The sequence below is a fragment of the Mauremys reevesii genome, linkage group 4 (assembly GCF_016161935.1).
Source record: "Mauremys reevesii isolate NIE-2019 linkage group 4, ASM1616193v1, whole genome shotgun sequence".
NCBI classification, from domain to species: domain Eukaryota; kingdom Metazoa; phylum Chordata; order Testudines; family Geoemydidae; genus Mauremys; species Mauremys reevesii.
Genome location: NC_052626.1, coordinates 147,034,235 through 147,053,159, shown reverse-complemented (window position 1 = coordinate 147,053,159; position 18,925 = coordinate 147,034,235). Strand labels below are relative to the sequence as shown.

Sequence of the window (18,925 nt, the reverse complement as noted above, 5' to 3'; positions counted from 1 at the left end):
GACTCCGGGGGACCTCCCGCAGGCATGACTGCGGAAGGTCCGCTGGAGCCGCCTGCTGCCCTGCTGGCAAAATGCCGCCCCAAGCGCGCGCTTGGCGCGCTGGGGTCTGGAGCCGGCCCTGGATTGAGCATGTCTGGAAAAGACATGCTAAATCGATGGGAGAGGTCTCACCTGTTGAAGTCTGTACTCCAGCTCCCTCAGACACTATGTTCCATCATGGATCTTTCTCAGGGCTGGGCTACACTAACGCTGTCGGCTGATGTATGTTACACTCCTTCAGTTACATAACTCTCCTGGTGACATAGCACGGTGTGGACACCGCTGTAAGTCAGACTAACTTAGTCAACTTGAAGTAGCGTAACTGAGATCAATTTACAGCTGTAGAGTAGACCAGTCCTGAGAACGATGCAGGACAGAACAGACCCCAGTCGTCAGGGTACTGTCCAGCAATGTGGGAGACCCACTTTCAAATAGCTTCTCCCCATCAGACAGAGGGGGAATTGACCTGTATCTCCCACATCCCACGGGAGTGACCTAATCACTCGATTAAAGTCTACAAGGAAAGCAGCACCATTACCGCCTCTTCCATTCTGTCAGTGTGGCCCTACATTGTCTTTGCTTTTACATCAAAAAGTATCCAGGAAGGAAAGGAAATGTTCCATTTCTGGTCATGCTAAATATTTCCTTCGACCCTACAGGACATTTTTGTCAATGTTTTCAATTTGCCAAACATTTAGGGAATTCTCAGATTTGGTTCAGATAGAACTGAATTTGTTTTTCAATTTTTTGTAACCACCCATGAACTGAAAAATCAGTTATTGGCCCAGCTCTATCCATTTCTCATGCACAGTAACCAGAGCTGTACAATTCCCAGAATCCCTATTCTTCAGAGTCCATAATACTTTCCTGCAGAACAAAGAGTAAGAACTCACAGTTAACCTGCTCTTGTGGTATAAACATCTCATGTCTGATATGACTTTTTCTTTCTGGTTCATAGTAGAGAAAACTCACTCTTTTCATATTATTTTGTATTCAGTTCAGTGCAGATTCTCACAGAGGACGCACACACACCATGCTCTCTTTTGGAAATGTTACCCTTGTTCTTACTTTATTTGTTGCTCCCTTAACTTAAAAGAAAGATGGAAATCACCTTTCTCCTCCACACGCATGGATAAAAACAGGTGACAAATCTCTACAACAACCCCATAGGGGACATAAAGGGCTGCAGAGGATCAGGAGGGTGTGCAAAACGCCTTATGGTTCAGCCTTAGAAATCACACACTTCATACTTGCAACTGCATAACAAAACCAAACCCACTACCAAGCAGAGGGAGATAGATTAGATGCCCCCCTCTTCTTTCCCAATACAAATAGGTCTGTGCTTTCGAAGCACATCACATATATTCACCCATGTGAAACAGGCGCCTCCTGCAATTTTGCTGGGGTAATCACCTAATAAAGCCCTGATTTTAGGTGGGGCCTGCAGGCCGTATTGGAATACAAACAGATTAATAATAATAACAATACAATAATAAACAATACTCCAAAGGGCTCTGTGAAATTACATTGCAATGGGCTGGGAATTGAATTCACCTGTTTCCACTCCCCATCACTAAAACAGTACAGAGTTAAACAGATTCAGGAATTGGTTAGCAGTTTATTCATTGCTCTCCTCAGGGCGTCCTTCACCTCCTTGTTCCTCAGGCTGTAGATGAGGGGGTTCAACATGGGGATCACCATCTTGTAAAACACTGAGGCTACTTTGTCTGTGTCCATGGAATAGCTGGAGGTGGGACGTAAATAGATGAAGAATTGGGTGCCATAAAACAGGACCACCACAGTCAAGTGGAAAGAGCAGGTGGAGAAGGCTTTGCGCCGGCCCTCGGCAGAGCGGATCTTCAGGATGGTGCAGATGATATAGACATAGGAGAGGAGGACAGTCACAAAACTGCCCACTGTAAAGAGGCAGGTGAAAACAAACATCACAATCTCATTGATGCGGGTGTCAGAACAGGAGAGCACCAACAGTGCAGGGATGTCACAGAAGAAATGCCTGATGATGTTGGAGCTGCAGAATGACAGCCGAAATATAAAACTCGTGTATATCACTGAATCCACCATCCCCACAACAAACGCCCCAGCCACCAGCTGTTTACAAAGCTGCCTGGACATGGTGACCGTATAGAGCAGCGGGTTACAGATGGCCACATAACGGTCATATGCCATCAGGGCCAGCAAGAGACTCTCAGCATCTGCAAAAGCGATAGAGAGACACATTTGCACAGCGCAGGCAGTGTAAGAAATGCTTTTCCTCTCGGCTAAGAAATTCAGCAGCAACTTAGGGGAAATTATTGAGGAAAAGCAGAGGTCACAGAAAGACAAAATACTGAGGAAAAAGTACATGGGGGTGTGGAGCTGTGGATCACTCATGATTAACAAGATCATCCCCCCATTCCCCACCAGGGTGACACCATAAATCAGTAGGAACACCACAAAGAGGGGAACCTGCAGCTCCGGACGATCTGTCAGTCCTGAGAGAATGAATTCAGTCACCTCCGAGTGATTTCCCTTTTCCATCTCCTCTGAACAGAGATCAGGCAGCTACAGAGCTGTGGGCAGGTGGATGGTGCGGAAAACCTGTCCCTTCTCTGTAATGAAGTGAGTGAAAATAAACAGAGATCAATTTCTTAATGGACATCAGTACCCACTCAGGGAAGGGCTTAGTTCACAGAGCCAGATGTTCACAGCTGGTCATTCAGGTGTTCGATAAGATGCACACACTGTGCAAATACAATGACCCGTAGGTTAATCATGCCCCACACACAAACATTCCTGTTCACTAATCCAAACAGCAAACAGTGATTGTTACTCTGCTCTGAGAGAATCAGTTTGAAGAGATTTTTTCTTAGCTAAAGAAGGGGTGAGAGTAGAGGAGTGTCAATCTTTCTATCCTCCTTGGGCAAGGGGAGCTCTGTGGCTTGGCATGTCGGGTTGGGGTAAAGTTGCTTACTGTGCTAATTAAGCTTTTTGGCCTTTACTTTAGCCTGTATGAAAACCCAGAGACACAATGGAAAGCACTGGCTTCAGTGACTATGTAATTGCCTATTTTTTCCAACCAAGGAGGTCGCTCATTTAGCTGAAGGGGTTGGAGTTGGGGCTGAGGCTTTTAGTGCTGGAGGTCTTGAAGTCAATACCTGCTGATCCCCATGGTGTCCACGTGTGTGTGTGACTGTAATTCAGGACAACCACACGTACCTGCTGAGAAGAGAGAGAGACGTGGTGGCGTTTCTCCAGCAACAGAAACTGCCAGTTTGGAGCATTCGGGAAGTTTTATACTGAGATGTGTGATAGAAGCAACTGGGAATACCTGAGCTCAGAGAGACATAATGCCTAATTAATGGGTTCAGTGAACCAAAGCCACATTGGTGCCCTGGGGATTAATTTGATCTACTCTTTCTTACTGTGTTCTGAAATGATGCAATTTCTACCAGAGATACAGAGTATGAGGTTAGGGGCATATTTCATCCTGCTGTTCTCAGTGCAAGTTGGGTAGAACGGATCAGGGCCGCCCAAAGTCGGGGGGCAAGTGGGGCAATTTGCCCCAGGCCCTGGGCCCAGCAGGGGCCCCCACCAGAGTTTTTCGGGGCCCCTGGAGCGGGGTCCTTCACTCGCTCCGGGGTCCCCGGAAAACTCTCGCTGGGCCCGGGCCCCCGGAGCTTCTACGCTCCCGGTCTTCGCTGGCCGGGGGTTCTTCCTCTCCGGGACAGAAGGAACCCCCGCCGCCGAAGCGGGACCCACCGCCGGAGTGCATCTGGGTCTTCGGCGGTAATTCGGCGGCGGGGGGGAGGGAGTCCTTCCGTTCCGGGACCCGCCGCTGAAGTGCCTCAAAGACCCTCGGTGGGGGCTGCACTTCAGCGGCAGGTTCCGCTTCAGTGGTAAGTCGGCAGTGGGGGGTCCGCGCCATGGGTCTTTGGGGCACTTTGGCGGCGGGTCCCGTAACGGAAGGACACCCCCCCGCCAACTTACCGCCGAAGCAGGGGCCCCCCGCCGCCGAAGACCCCGGGCACCCGGAATCCTCTGGGTGGCCCTGGAATGGATCCACAAAGGGTTTTGGGTTTTTTTGTTGTGAAGTCTGAATTCTTTTTCTAAGAACTTAATATTTTGACTCAGAAATACCACGGGGGTGCCTCAGATACCATACACCACCAATCTCTTCCATGGGCCACGCTCCCCGGCTGGACCACATCCCCCAGGATGCATGTTGGTCTCTCCTCTTGCTGAACTGCCCTGGAACTTCACCAGAGTCCCACAGCCATGGCTTGGGGAGGAGGAGAGTTTCGTATTTCGATGGAAAGCTGATAATTTCCAGGGGAAAAATAATTTTATGGTAAAAATAGTTGATTGAAAATCCAATTTCCCATAAAAAAAACTTCAGAAGAAAAACATTCAACCAGCCTTAGCAACAAATTTGGATTCAAAGGGACAGAAAGTTTGAAACAGGTGAAACATACTAATTGTTTGCAGCTGTAGCTGTTATCTTCCGAGTCATTCCTGGTTTCAGAATCACCTCATTGTCCTGGGACCAAAAGGTGGAATGTAAAACCTGTAAGACATGTAAGAGTACTCCAGATTATCTAGCTATTTACAGCATGCCAATCACCATGGTATCCTTTTTCCTCCTGAGCTTCTCTGGTCATCACGTAGTCTCCATAAATCAAAATGAGTGAACCTATCTTTCCTACTTTGCAAGGGAAGGTCATAGGATACCACAGTGATCAAAAATGTGGTTCTTTAAATAAATGTAAAAAATAAAATATCAGAATAACCTATGAATAAACAAAATGCAGCTGTTGCTTAATATTGTATGTAACAAAAGGCATAAATGCTGCTGTAATTGTTTACCTAAAAAAGCAAAAACTGTTTAGCTCTCTCCCTCCATGCAATTGCTAAAAATAATAAAGTATCTAATTTACTGCACTCAATCAAAAAGTAAAAACTATGTTTTTCTCCAACACTTACTAGGTTATTCCGCAAAGTAGCAAAGATAGGTTCATGCATTGTGCTCGATGGAGACCACATGGTGACCAGAGGAGCTCAGGAGGAGACCACAGCATGCTACGGACTTCTGCAGTTCAAAAAACTATCCCTCTTGCATGCACATTATCTGCACACAGAGCTCAGCTGTAAGATGCTAAATAAATCTATGAGTCAACTAGAAATAGTCATGCTCTCATCGCAAACATTAATACAATTTTTTTGATAATGTATGTGATTTTATAAGATGACACTCTATCATGCTGTTAATACAGGTTCCAAACTGAGGCTGGCAAACTGGTCTGTCTCAAGCAAAGAAATGTGTGCTCTGCTTAATTTTGTATCTAAACAATAACCAGACCCATCAAGCAGGAAGGGAAACAAAGGAAGCCCAAAAAGGTGAGGAAAAAGCAGCAGGGAACATCCTTCTACACAGAGCTTTTGACTTCTGGTAACCAGGTGGAAATGGTTCTCCAAGGGGGGATAGGGCTATAAAAAGAAGAGGCTGACATCCCAAGGTACCCCCTCTGCCTGCCCATTGATTCACTGCATCTGAAGGGAAAAGGAAGCAGCCATTGGACTGGGAGATGGGCCCTGACCTAAGAAGTTTTGTCAGCAAGACTGCTGAAAGCATGTGGTGAGGAAACTTCTGCTTTGAATTTCACATCATTTGTTAACTTAGGCACAAGTTGCATTGTAACTTTATTTTTCTTCTAACCATGTCTGACTTGTATGCCACCTTATTTCCACTCACTTAAAATCTATCTTTGTAGTCAATAAACTTTGTTTTATTGTTTTATCTAATCCAGTATATTTAAATAGAAGCCTCTGAGAAACTAAGTTGCATGCATATTAGTGCTATTAAATAAATAATGGACAGTGTAACTTGCATTGTCCAGGAGAGGACTGGACAGCACAGGGCATACATTTCGGGAGGGAAATCAAAGACTGGGGAGCATGTTGGGACCTCTCTGCAGTATAACCAAGGATGGTGAGAACCTAATTGTAACTCAACTATTCCTGGCCAGGCTGCAGTTACACACACATGCTCAGGGTGTGATTTGCCTGCTAGACGGTTGTTTGTGAGTGGCCCAGGTGGAAGCCACTTCAGGAAGGCTTTGCAAGGTTGCAGGCAGGTGTGGCATGGCTCCTGATTAGTCTGGGTTGGACTCTGGTATGTCACAGCCACCAACCTAGAAACTATCCCAGTAACACCAAAGGTGTGGTGCTGACTGACAGTAGTGTTTGATTGACCTGAAAGGGTGAGGTCACCACAGGGATGGGCCCATGCACTGATCCGTGGCTGCAGATGCACAAGGACATTGTGGTCATCACCTCCCTCCAAGGAGATCAATGGGAGGCCCAGTGATGACGCTTCCCTTCTTCATTATGGTAGCAGAAATTGTCCCCCAGGGGTGTGCAGGCTTGGTTGGTATTATCAGTGCTCCAGGGCAAGTCGGTGCCTCCTTTGCCTAAGTGGTGCCAACCTGTGAAGCATTGCAGGGTTGATTGTATTAGGAGGAAAAATTGAAGATCCAAATCAGCTCTATTTTTTGGTATAATCCCATGGGGGAGGGGTTACAAACAATGTACGCAAAGTCCCACTTCCCTGAACACCAGTAGAAACAACCAACAGCCAGCAATCTCTGTATTCAGAAACTTCCAAGTCTGTCACTCCAGGTCTGTGCCCAGGAAACACTATTCCCCTACTTCCTCTAGGAGTCACAACTCCTCCTCCCGGCTTCTTGGCCTCCTGTGACCCAAGGGTGCCTTGGACAGTCTTCATTAAAAATGCCAAGGTCAGGGTAGGCAAAAGGAGGATATTCCCCAAACTGGTGGTTAAAACTGAAGATCTCTGCAGCATCTATGCAGATGCTGCAACAAAATATCTCCACGCATGCCAGCTCCCTCCTGATTCTTTTGTTAATTTTATTTATTTCCTATAACGTATAGTCCGTAAAACAGAGTGTGATGTTGCACCCCATAACGCTTTCTAGAAATATGCTTCTGAGTGTAAACATGATATAACAGAAATATGTTTTATGCTAGATATGCAATGTAACATATCTCCGCAAAGGTTATGATTTACTGGATATATTCATTCTATTTTTATGTATATATCATTTTTATATTCAAAGTTATGAATACTGGCTCTGCACTTGTTTGATTTTAAGTAGCCTCAGTGAAGCATTTGTTCAGCTTCTTGAGCAAAGACTATTCTCAGTAACCGTCCAATCAAGAAACACTTAAGCTAACAATGAACTTTGAGAGACACCAATCCACATCTGAGCTTTCCTGGGAATGTGGCGTCGGCCTGTAAGGAACTGAGTTGTGCATGGACATGTGACTTGCCCATGTGACTCCAAAACTCCATCTTGGACCTGGATTCTGCAGAGGAGTGGAGAAGGGGTTTCCACACACAGAAGAGAGCCTATATAAGCCCCCGGGGAAACTCTCCATTTAGTCTTCAGCTGGCACAAAAGATAGCCCCTCCACCCCAAGGAGATGCCTGAAAGAAACTGAAACAAAGGACAGTACCTACAGGGGTGTGAGTGATCGCTGGACCCAGACTAGGAGGAAGTCTAGTCTGTGAAAGATGCTTATTGGAACATCTCTGAGGGCGAGATTTACCTGCATTTAGTTTTTACTGTATTAGGCTTAGACTTGCGTGTTCTATTTTATTTTGTTTGGTAATTTAATTTGTTCTGTCTGTTATTACTTGGAACCTCTTAAATCCTACTTTTTGTATTTAATTAATCCCCTTTTTACATATAAATTAAGCTAGTGCATGTATTAATAGCTGGCGGGGGGCATACGGCTGAGCATCTCTCTCTATCAGTGTTATAGAGGGAAAACAATTTACGAGTTTACCCTGTATACGCTTTATACAGGGTAAAACAGATTTATTTGTGGTTTGGATCACATTGGGAGCTGGGTATCTGAGTGCTGGAGACAGGAGCCCTTCTTAAGCTGTTTTCAGTTAAGCCTGCAGCTTGTGCGGAACGTGGTTCAGACTTGGGTCTGTGTTTGCAGCAGGCAATTTTGTCTGACTCAAACAAGGCAGGGAACTGAAGTCCCAAGCTGGCGGGGAAAACAGTCTCAGAGGTAGTCTCAGGGCATCGGGTTGCAGCCCCAAAGGGGTTTCTGTGACCCAGCTCATGACAGTGGCGAAGTCGAGCAGGATCTGTGCACAGCTGATTGCTCTGAGACACTAGGAGTGATTTTAAGTGAGGTTTGGGTGTGGTGGGTGGAGAACAGACAATGTGGTTACTGGTTTGTTATTTTCTGATTGCTTATTTTGGGTAAGGGAAATAGTGACAGAAAAATAAGCAAAATAAGTAAGAGTGAAGATCAGAAGAAGCTAGAACTGCACAAGTTGCAGACTGTAGCCTGATTTTGGGTGTAAACTCACAATATTCATTTAATTTGTCAATTTTAATTTAATTTAATTATTAGGCTCGCCAATCACAAGTGCAGAGATTTCTGTGGTCAGGAGGGACCTGATCCAAGAGAAGGATTTGTTGCCAGAGAAAATGGCAGAATTAGAACTGGTGGGAGGTTACAAAGTCCTCGCACCTTTAGCTAAGGTACACATGGAAAGTGGTGATTTGCAGGCTGAGCAGTCTGTTGGCACAGTGGCACACAATTTTGCACCGTTTCTGCTGGGGAATGATTTCTTTGATGTGGCAGAATCTGTCCCAGGGTTGATTAACAAGGAGAAGGAATCTTGTGCTAAAAGCCCCAGGGGTGGGGGGTCTGTGAAGTCACATGGGCTATTGAGGGAATAGGAGAGAACTCTTAAATTCCTCTGGAGCAGTGAAGAATGCAGCTTTGGGGGCAGGAATGGCTGGAACCAGTTCCTGGAGCCTAGGGGCTCAAGGCAAATCCCTGCCGGAGGGACTGGAGAAAGCCAGCTCCTGTCCTGTGGTCATCTGCCTGGGGGAGGAGAATGCTTCAACTTGTAACAGGGAGGCTGTCCTAGCTGCTGACTGCCGGGAAGATGCAGGTCGGCAGGGGACAGGCCCTGCCTTGGGGTGCACAGAAACATGTACCCCAAAGGTGGAAGTTGGGGTCCTGGTAACTGTTGCGGTGGGAACAAACCCCAAGGACTCTGTGGCTGGAAGCAAGCTCAACCTGAGTGAAAAGGGGAGAATTTTGCTGTCCAGTGAAAGGTCTGTTGTAGCTGGTAGCTGTGAGCCCACAGCCAGACCAGGGTCACCTTCCCTTTTGGGGGACACAGGAGTGTTTGACCCAGAGGGGAGCCCAGAGAGGGAAGCCCAGACGGAAGGTGGGGGGGTGAAGAGTCCACCCACCTTTTGGAGAGAGGATCTGTCCCAGGAGGAGGGTGAAAAATCTACATTTAAAATACCAGACCCCTCTCCTGTGAATCAGGTTAGAAGGGAAAACTAGGGGTCAGATCTCCTGGAGGGGGGAAGCCCATCCAGCTGACCTGTTGGGAACAGAAAGTGGGGTGTCCAAAGGGATCGTACCAATCCAGAGCACCCCATTGAAAGATGTTGTTCTTGCTACACTTGTAAGAGATAAAACTGTCTCTTCAAGGCAGGAGGGGAAAAAATCTCTGGGTGAAGCTTCACAAGAGAGTGGGGTCCAGCCCAAAGAAATTCCTGAGGGAGGGGCCGAGGGCAGGCAAGGTTGCAGTGCACCCTTTCCTTGCCAAAGCCCCAAACACATGCCTGAATCAAAAGCCTTCTCCAAAGTGGCAGAAGAATCTGCAGCACAGCACCTACCAGGGGGCACAAAGAAATAGGAAAAAAGGAGTAGATACTAAACAAGCTAAATCGTGTGAACAAAGCCTGTCCACCGTAGATTTGCTGTCAACCTTGTGTCTTTTGCTAATCCCTCTATGGGTTAGAACAAAGGCATTAATACTGGTGGTAAACCCTTTAAAGATGGGGGGCATACTTGATTTGTGGAAAAAACTGTTGTACATACTGAGGATGGTGACAAAACAGTCCCACAAGCATGTTACCTTCCAACCCTACACCTCTAAACAGACTGGAAGCTTGGCACAGCAGCAAAACCATAAGAGGCCAATGCTGCTGTGCAGATGGGGAAACTGAGGCACACTGCATCATGGCATTGGTGGCTAAATGCCAAGACACCTACACTTTAACAGGTATTTCTGTCTGCATTCTGTTAGCGATACTACACCCCAGCCGGTTTTCAGGCACCCGGGGACTAGGAACCCCCAAACTTGCTAGAACGCTTATGAATGGCATCATATGGTTTAAAGGTACTGAAAAGGGGTGTGACGAGACACAAACAAATTTTACATATACTGCCTCCACCGTGCAGCGTGTCTAAGCCTCTGGCAGTAAGTTCCGAAGGAGGGTGTGAGGGTGCACCCCCATAAGGCTTTATGGAATTATGCTTATGAAAGTATATATGACAGAACTGGAATATGTTTTATGCTACATAGGCCATGAAACATATCTGTGCAAAGGCTATGAGCTACTGAATCTATTCCTCCTATTTGTATGCATGTGTCATTTTTGTAGTTGGAGTTATGAATATTGGCTGTGCACTTGCTTGATTTTAAGTAGCCTAGTAGAGCATTTGGTCAGCTTCTGGAGAAAGAAATGTGCAAGTTCAGTGCCCAGTCAAGAAGCACTTAACAGACAACAGAACTTGGGGATGCCAATTCACATCTGAGCTTCCCCAGGAATGTGGCTTGGCTGGTAAGGAACTCAATCATGCATGGACATGTGACTTGCCCATGTGACTCCAAAACTCCATTTTGTAACTCAATTCTACACAGGGAGTGGGAGGGGTGTCCACCCAGAGGAGAAAGTCTATAAAAATCCCTGGGAGACCCCTCCATTTTGTCTTCAGCTGGCTCAAGAGATAGTCTCTCCACCCCCAAGGAGATGCCTGAAAGAAACTGGAACAGAGGACAGTAACTACAGGGGGTCTGAGTGATTGCTGGACCCAGATTAGAGGGAGACTGGTCTGTAAAAGGAAGCTTAATGGAACACCAATGAGGGTGAGGTTTTTATCTGTGTTCAGTTTCATTACTGTATTAGAGATAGATTTGTGTGTTTTATTTTAGTTTACTTGGTAATTCACTTTGTTCTGTCTGTTACTACTTGGAACCACATAAATCCAACATATGTTCTTAATAAAATCACTTTTTACTTATTAATTAAACCGGAGTATGTATTAGTACCGGTGGGGGGTGGGGGGGAAACAGTTGTGCGTATCTCTCTATCAGTGTTATAGAGGGCAAACCATCTATGAGTTTATCCTGCATAAGTTTTATACAGGGTAAAATGGATTTATTCAGGGTTTGGACCCCATTGAGAGTTGAGCATCTGAGTGTTAAAGACAAGAACATTTCTTAAGCTGCTTTCAGTCAAGCCTACAGCTGTTAGGGGACGTGGTTCAGACCTGGGTCTGGGTTTGCAGCAGGCTAGCGGGTCTGGCTCAAATCAGGCAGGGCACTGAAGTCCCAAGCAGCCAGAGTAGGAAAGCAGGGGAAGAAGTAGTCTCAGCACATTAGGTGGCAGCTCCCAGGGGGGGTTTCTGGGATCTGACTCGTCACAGGTGGGTGCTCAGCGCTCTCTGAAAGTCCAGTCCTTTTGAGGTGCTTCAAGCTTGGTACCCAAAACCACTATTCACTTTTGAAAAGCTTGACTCCAGTGAGCAGCTTCACTCTTCTAGCTTCTGTCCCCAACCTCAGACCCAAACCCATAAAGGGAGCAAGTGCTAATGGGAATCAAACTCATATTATCATTCTTTAAACATCACTGTTTTTCCCCACTCAGCCGTGTGAAAGCTAGAGCCTGAGTTGCTCTGCGTCTGCATAACTCTGTTGATGCCAGTGGACCAGGTGCAAACAAGAAATGCTCTATTCCAGTTAATTGTCCAGATCTCCTGTACATTGGCCATAAAGAAACAAGTAAATTTAAAGTTCTATGGGACCATTTTTCCCAGGGAAAACTTTCTGAGTGCATGTAACATACTAGCTAAATGCGCCCTGCCCCCGTCTAGTGGCTGGTCCATAGAGAAGATAAAAATCTACTACAGAGACCAGCAAACGGAATTACTGTGCGCTCAAGGGATATGGGCCTATGCTTTGGTGCTGAGGGTCTTGGGTCGTATAAGCAATTATGACACATAGTTTTGATGCAGAATGTGTCTTCTAAGCCTGGGGATTTGTGCACTGCTAAGTTTCTAGGGGAGCAGTTGCCTGCAAATGATCACATTGTCCTTGCTTGAACGTGCAGGGTTAAGGAGACAGTGCAAGGGAAGCTTCCACCATAGAGCCCCTGCACAGAAAGCTGGCACATTCTCTTCCCTTTCTGAGTCCAAGCATCATTCCCTGCTAATCCCCCAAGGGGGGGAGGGGACGGGGAGGAAACAGGGGGGAGATAGGGTCATGTTCCCCCTCCCTCTTAGAAGGCAGCAGAGATGACTGGACCTGGACAGGAGGAGGTGCTGTTCCCTATGGGCCTGCTCTAAGTCCCACTGATGTTAATAGGTCTGTTGATTTCATATCTGGACCCCATTGATTTCAATGTGAATTAGGCACCTAAATACCTGTAAGGATCTAGGCTGGCTGTGCCGAACAGGCACAAACAGGGCCCGCACAATGCAAGGAACAGTCCAGCTCTTCCTTTGCTTCTATCGAATCTACTGTGCCCAGTGCAGGGTGTTGCTGTGAGTTTATCAGTCCCTTCTAGTGAGCTCCGTGTACCATGAGTGCAGAGGTCAGTGCGGTGGGCCCTCCAAGCCCCAGGCGCTTGGTGCGTTCTCCGTCCCTTGGTGGGTCCCCATTAAACACTTCGCCTTCTGAGAGCCTCGGGTGCTTTAATGCTCAGCTTATGAAATGAAACTTCTTAAACATTTTAAAAACCATATTTACTTTACATACAATAGTTTAGTTATATATTATAGACTTATAGAAAGAGATCTTCTAAAAACGTTGAAATGTATTACTGGCAAACAAAAGCTTAAATCTGAGTGACTAAATGAAGACTCGGCACACTGCTTCTGAAAGGTTGCCGACCCCTGGTATAGACATTCCCTGAATCGATGAGGGAGTTTTCCCCTTCCTGTTAAAGCTATTTCTCTCTCCTTTTCCAATCACTCTTCTCTCTCCCTTGGTAAAGCTCTTTCCTTCTTTTGATAGGTAAATATGTTCAGAAAAGTTGAAATTTCTCCTCTCAGGATAATTCCTTCCTTCCCCTACCATGAATGTCTCAGTGTCGTTTCAATTAAAGGCTGAAGTGCTCTGAAACTAACTTGTTTGCCCTTGACTTGGTGGTACCTCTTTGTTTTTCCTCCCTTCACTTACAATGAGTTGAAGACGGACGCAGTACCTGCTCAGAACCATAAAATCAGAAGCATAAAGTCAGAGACGAATCTTTCCCTGTTTGCTCACCACACCAACGTTTCCCTCAATACCTCTGGAGCTGCGTCCTGGGATGATTTTGAGACTTGATCCCTGGAGCATCTTTGCTCCCAGGACAACAGGTGTGCACAGTACATGCAATTAATGTTGTTGCCGTGTCTTTCCTTGTGGAAATGGAACACAGGGGGGCAGAGAATCAGCTTGTTTGGATCACTGTCTCTCCCGTGAGGTCTTTTGAATATGATACGAAACAGAGGTGACTATTCCACATCGTATGTTGATCAGCTCTCCTAAAATATTTTTAAGTAATTTCCCAGGGTTGGGACACAAAAGTATCTAGAAATGGGTAAAATTCTTCTGGATTAATAATTTACTGTAAAAAATAATGCCATTGGGGTTGACCTGAAACTATTCACAAATGTGTTACAAAGTCTCCTAATAGCCTTGTCCCAAAACAATGTTTGTGGGGGAGTTAGATTTAGGCACCGGTGGCAAAGCAGCCACCAGTAAGAGGTGGTGATGCTCCCTCTCTTTGTAATTTTTAGCTCAATAGTTAGGGTTTTCACTGGTGAGTTGTGAAATCCAGGTTCAATTCCCCCTTCTGTCCAGTGCTGGGCAAAGATGTGCACTTGGGTTTCCTGTATTTACAGAAAGCATCCCAGCCACTGAGTGATGTGCTATTCCAGTCTGAGTTGCTCTCAATCTCTCCTTTCAAAGTTGTCCTACGGTGGATGACTATTTATATAACCATTGGAACAGAGACAAGAAGTTGAGCAAGTTGGTGCCCTGAACAACTTGTCTCTAGAGTCACTCTCTCTTTCTGGCCCTGTGATTCTTCCCGTGTTTTATCCACAATGCAACAGCTTCAACAGGGGAGACTGAGGCCATATCTACACTAATGGCTAAATCGGGACAACTGCGATAGATGAAATGGTGTTGATTGAGCAGGTCTGGAGAAGACATGCTAAATCGATGGGAGAGGTCTCACCTGTTGAAGTCTGTACTCCAGCTCCCACAGACACTATGTTCCATCATGGATCTTTCTCAGGGCTGGGCTACACTAACACTGTCGGATGATGTATGATACACTCCTTCAGTCACGTAACTCTCCTGGTGACATAGCACGGTGTGGCACCGCTTTAAATCAGACTAACTTAATCAACTTGAAGTAGCGTAACTGAGATCAATTTACAGCTGTAGCGTAAACCAGCCCTGAGAATGATGTAGGACAGAACAGAGCCCAGTCATCAGGGTACTGACCGGCAATGTGGGAGACCCACTTTCAAATGGCTTCTCCCCATCAGACAGAGGGGGAATTGACCTGTATCTCCCACATCCCATAGGAGTGATCTAATCACTGGGATAAAGTGTACAAGGGAAGCAGCGCCATTACTGCCTCTTCCTTCCATTTTGTCAGTGTGGCCCTACATTGTCTTTGCTTTTACATCAAAAAGTATCCAGGAAGGAAAGGAAATGTTCCATTTCTCGTCATGCTAAATATTTCCTTCAACCCTACAGGACATTTTTGTCAATGTTTTCAATTTGCCAAACATTTAGGGAATTTTCAGATTTGGTTCAGGTTGAACTGAATTTGTTTTTCAATTTTTTGTAACCACCCATGAATTCAAAAATCAGCTATTGGTCCAGCTCTATCCATTTCTCACCCACTGTAACCTGAGCTGTACAATTCCCAGAATCCCTATTCTTCAGAGTCCATAATACTTTGCCGCAGAACGAAGAGTAACAACTCACAGCTAACCTGCTCCTGTGTCTGATATGACTTTTTCTTTCTGGTTCATTTATATAGTAGAGAAAACTGAAGCTTTCCATATTATTTTGTATTCAGTTCAGTGCAGATTCTCACAGAGGACGCACACACACCATGCTCTCTTTTGGAAATGTTACCCTTGTTCTTACTTTATTTGTTGCTCCCTTAACTTAAAAGAAAGATGGAAATCACCTTTCTCCTCCACACGCATGGATAAAAACAGGTGACAAATCTCTACAACAACCCCATAGGGGACATAAAGGGCTGCAGAGGATCAGGAGGGTGTGCAAAACGCCTTATGGTTCAGCCTTAGAAATCACACACTTCATACTTGCAACTGCATAACAAAACCAAACCCACTACCAAGCAGAGGGAGATAGATTAGATGCCCCCCTCTTCTTTCCCAATACAAATAGGTCTGTGCTTTCGAAGCACATCACATATATTCACCCATGTGAAACAGGCGCCTCCTGCAATTTTGCTGGGGTAATCACCTAATAAAGCCCTGATTTTAGGTGGGGCCTGCAGGCCGTATTGGAATACAAACAGATTAATAATAATAACAATACAATAATAAACAATACTCCAAAGGGCTCTGTGAAATTACATTGCAATGGGCTGGGAATTGAATTCACCTGTTTCCACTCCCCATCACTAAACCAGTACAGAGTTAAACAGATTCAGGAATTGGTTAGGAGTTTATTCATTGCTCTCCTCAGGGCGTCCTTCACCTCCTTGTTCCTCAGGCTGTAGATGAGGGGGTTCAACATGGGGATCACCAGCGTGTAAAACACTGAGGCTACTTTGTCTGTGTCCATGGAATAGCTGGAGGGGGGACGTAAATACATGAACAAGAGGGAGCCATAAAACAGGACCACCACAGTCAAGTGGAAAGAGCAGGTGGAGAAGGCTTTGCGCCGGCCCTCGGTGGAGCGGATCTGCAGGATGGTGGAGATGATATAGACATAGGAGAGGAGGACAGGCACAAAACTGCCCACTGTAAAGAGGCAGGTGAAAACAAACATCACAATCTCATTGATGCGGGTGTCAGAGCAGGAGAGCACCAACAGTGCAGGGATGTCACAGAAGAAATGATTGATGATGTTGGAGCTGCAGAATGACAGCCGAAATATAAAACACGTGTATATCACTGAATCCACCATCCCCACAGCGAACACCCCAGCCACCAGCTGTTTACAAAGCTGCCTGGACATGGTGACCGTATAGAGCAGCGGGTTACAGATGGCCACATAACGGTCATATGCCATCACAGCCAGCAAGAGGATCTCAGCATCTGCAAAAGCGATAGAGAGACACATTTGCACAGCGCAGGCAGTATAAGAAATGCTTTTCCTCTCGGCTAAGAAATTCAGCAGCAACTTAGGGGAAATTATTGAGGAAAAGAAGAGGTCACAGAAAGACAAAATACTGAGGAAAAAGTACATGGGTGTGTGGAGCTGTGGATCACTCATGATTAACAAGATCATCCCCCCATTCCCCACCAGGGTGACACCATAAATCAGTAGGATCACCACAAAGAGGGGAACCTGCAGCTCCGGACGATCTGTCAGTCCTGAGAGAATGAACTCAGTCACCTCCGAGTGATTTCCCTTTTCCATCTCCTCTGAACACAGATCAGGCAGCTACAGAGATGTGGGCAAGTGGATGGTGCAGAAAACCTTTCCCTTCTCTGTAATGAAGTGAGTGAAAATAAACAGAGATTACTTTCTTAATGGACATCAGTACCCGCTCAGGGAATGGCTTAGTTCACAGAGCCAGATGTTCACAGCTGGTCATTCAGGTGCTCGATAAGATGCACACACTGTGCAAATACAATGACCCGTAGGTTAATCATGCCCCACACACAAACATTCCTGTTCACTAATCCAAACAGCAAACAGTGATTGTTACTCTGCTCTGAGAGAATCAGTTTGAAGAGATTTTTTCTTAGCTAAAGAAGGGGTGAGAGTAGAGGAGTGTCAATCTTTCTATCCTCTTTGGGCAAGGGGAGCTCTGTGACTTGGCATGTCGGGTTGGGGTAAAGTTGCTTACTGTGCTAATTAAGCTTTTTGGCCTTTACTTTAGCCTGTATGAAAACCCAGAGACACAATGAAAGCACTGGCTTCAGTGACTATGTAATTGCCTATTTTTTCCAACCAAGGAGGTCACTCCTTTAGCTGAGGGGATAGGAGTTGGGGCTGAGGCTTTCAGTGTTGGAGGTCTTGAAGTCAATACCTGCTGATCCCTATGATGTCTATATGTGTGTGTGTGACTGTAATTCAGGACAACCACACGTACCTGCTGAGAAGAGAGAGAGACGTGGTGGCGTTTCTCCAGCAACAGAAACTGCCAGTTTGGAGCATTCGGGAAGTTTTATACTGAGATGTGTGATAGAAGCAACTGGGAATACCTGAGCTCAGAGAGGCATAATGCCTAATTAATGGGTTCAGTGAACCAAAGCCACATTGGTGCCCTGGGGATTAATTTGATCTACTCTTTCTTACTGTGTTCTGAAATGATGCAATTTCTACCAGAGATACAGAGTATGAGGTTAGGGGTATATTTCATCCTGCTGTTCTCAGTGCAAGTTGGGTAGAACGGATCAGGGCCGCCCAGAGGGGGGGGGGCAAGTGGGGCAATTCGCCCCAGGCCCTGGGCCCAGCAGGGGCCCCCACCAGAGTTTTTCGGGGCCCCTGGAGCGGGGTCCTTCACTCGCTCCGGGGTCCCCGGAAAACTCTCGCGGGGCCCGGGCCCCCGGAGCTTCTTCGCTCCCAGTCTTCGCTGGCGGGGGGTCCTTCCTCTCCGGGACAGAAGGACCCCCCGCCGCCGAAGCGGGACCCACCGCCAGAGTGCATCTGGGTCTTCGGCGGTAATTCGGCGGCAGAGGGGGAGGGGGTCCTTCCGTTCCGGGACCCGCCGCCGAAGTGCCTCGAAGACCCTCGTGGGGGCTGCACTTCAGCGGCGGGTCCCGCTTCGGCGGTAAGTCGGCGGCGGGGGGTCCCCACCGTGGGTCTTTGGGGCACTTTGGTGGCGGGTCCCGGAATGGAAGGACACCCCCCCGCCGACTTACCGCCGAAGCGGGGGCCCCCCGCCGCCGAAGACCCCGGGCACCCGGAATACTCTGGGCAGCCCTGGAAGGGATCCACAAAGGGTTTGGGTTTTTTTTGTTGTGAAGACCGAATTCTTTTTCTAAGAACTTAATATTTTGACTTGGAAATACCACGGGGGTGCCTCAGATACCACACACCACCAATCTCTTCCATGGGCCAGGCTCCCCGGCTGGACCACATCCCCCAGGATGCATGTTGGTCTCTCCTCTTGCTGAACTGCCATGGAACTTCACCAGAGTCCCACAGCCATGGCTTGGGGAGGAGGAGAGTTTCGTATTTCGATGGAAAGCTGATAATTTCCAGGGGAAAAATAATTTTATGGTAAAAATAGTTGATTGAAAATCCAATTTCCCATAAAAAAAACTTCAGAAGAAAAACATTCAACCAGCCTTAGCAACAAATTTGGATTCAAAGGGACAGAAAGTTTGAAACAGGTGAAACATACTAATTGTTTGCAGCTGTAGCTGTTATCTTCCGAGTCATTCCTGGTTTCAGAATCACCTCATTGTCCTGGGACCAAAAGGTGGAATGTAAAACCTGTAAGACATGTAAGAGTACTCCAGATTATCTAGCTATTTACAGCATGCCAATCACCATGGTATCCTTTTTCCTCCTGAGCTTCTCTGGTCATCACGTAGT

The 18,925-nt window shown here is 46.5% G+C and overlaps 1 protein-coding gene across 1 annotated transcript; it reads right to left on the bottom strand.

Moving 5' to 3' along the window:
- Positions 1 to 1,638: 1,638 nt before the first annotated feature.
- LOC120403404 (olfactory receptor 1052-like) lies at positions 1,639 to 16,795 on the bottom strand. Its single transcript, XM_039534465.1, has 2 exons — positions 16,205 to 16,795; positions 1,639 to 2,577 (listed from the first exon to the last, which is right to left on the bottom strand). The coding sequence occupies exons 1-2, from the start codon at positions 16,793 to 16,795 to the stop codon at positions 1,639 to 1,641; spliced, it is 1,530 nt and encodes a 509-aa protein (XP_039390399.1).
- Positions 16,796 to 18,925: the final 2,130 nt, after the last annotated feature.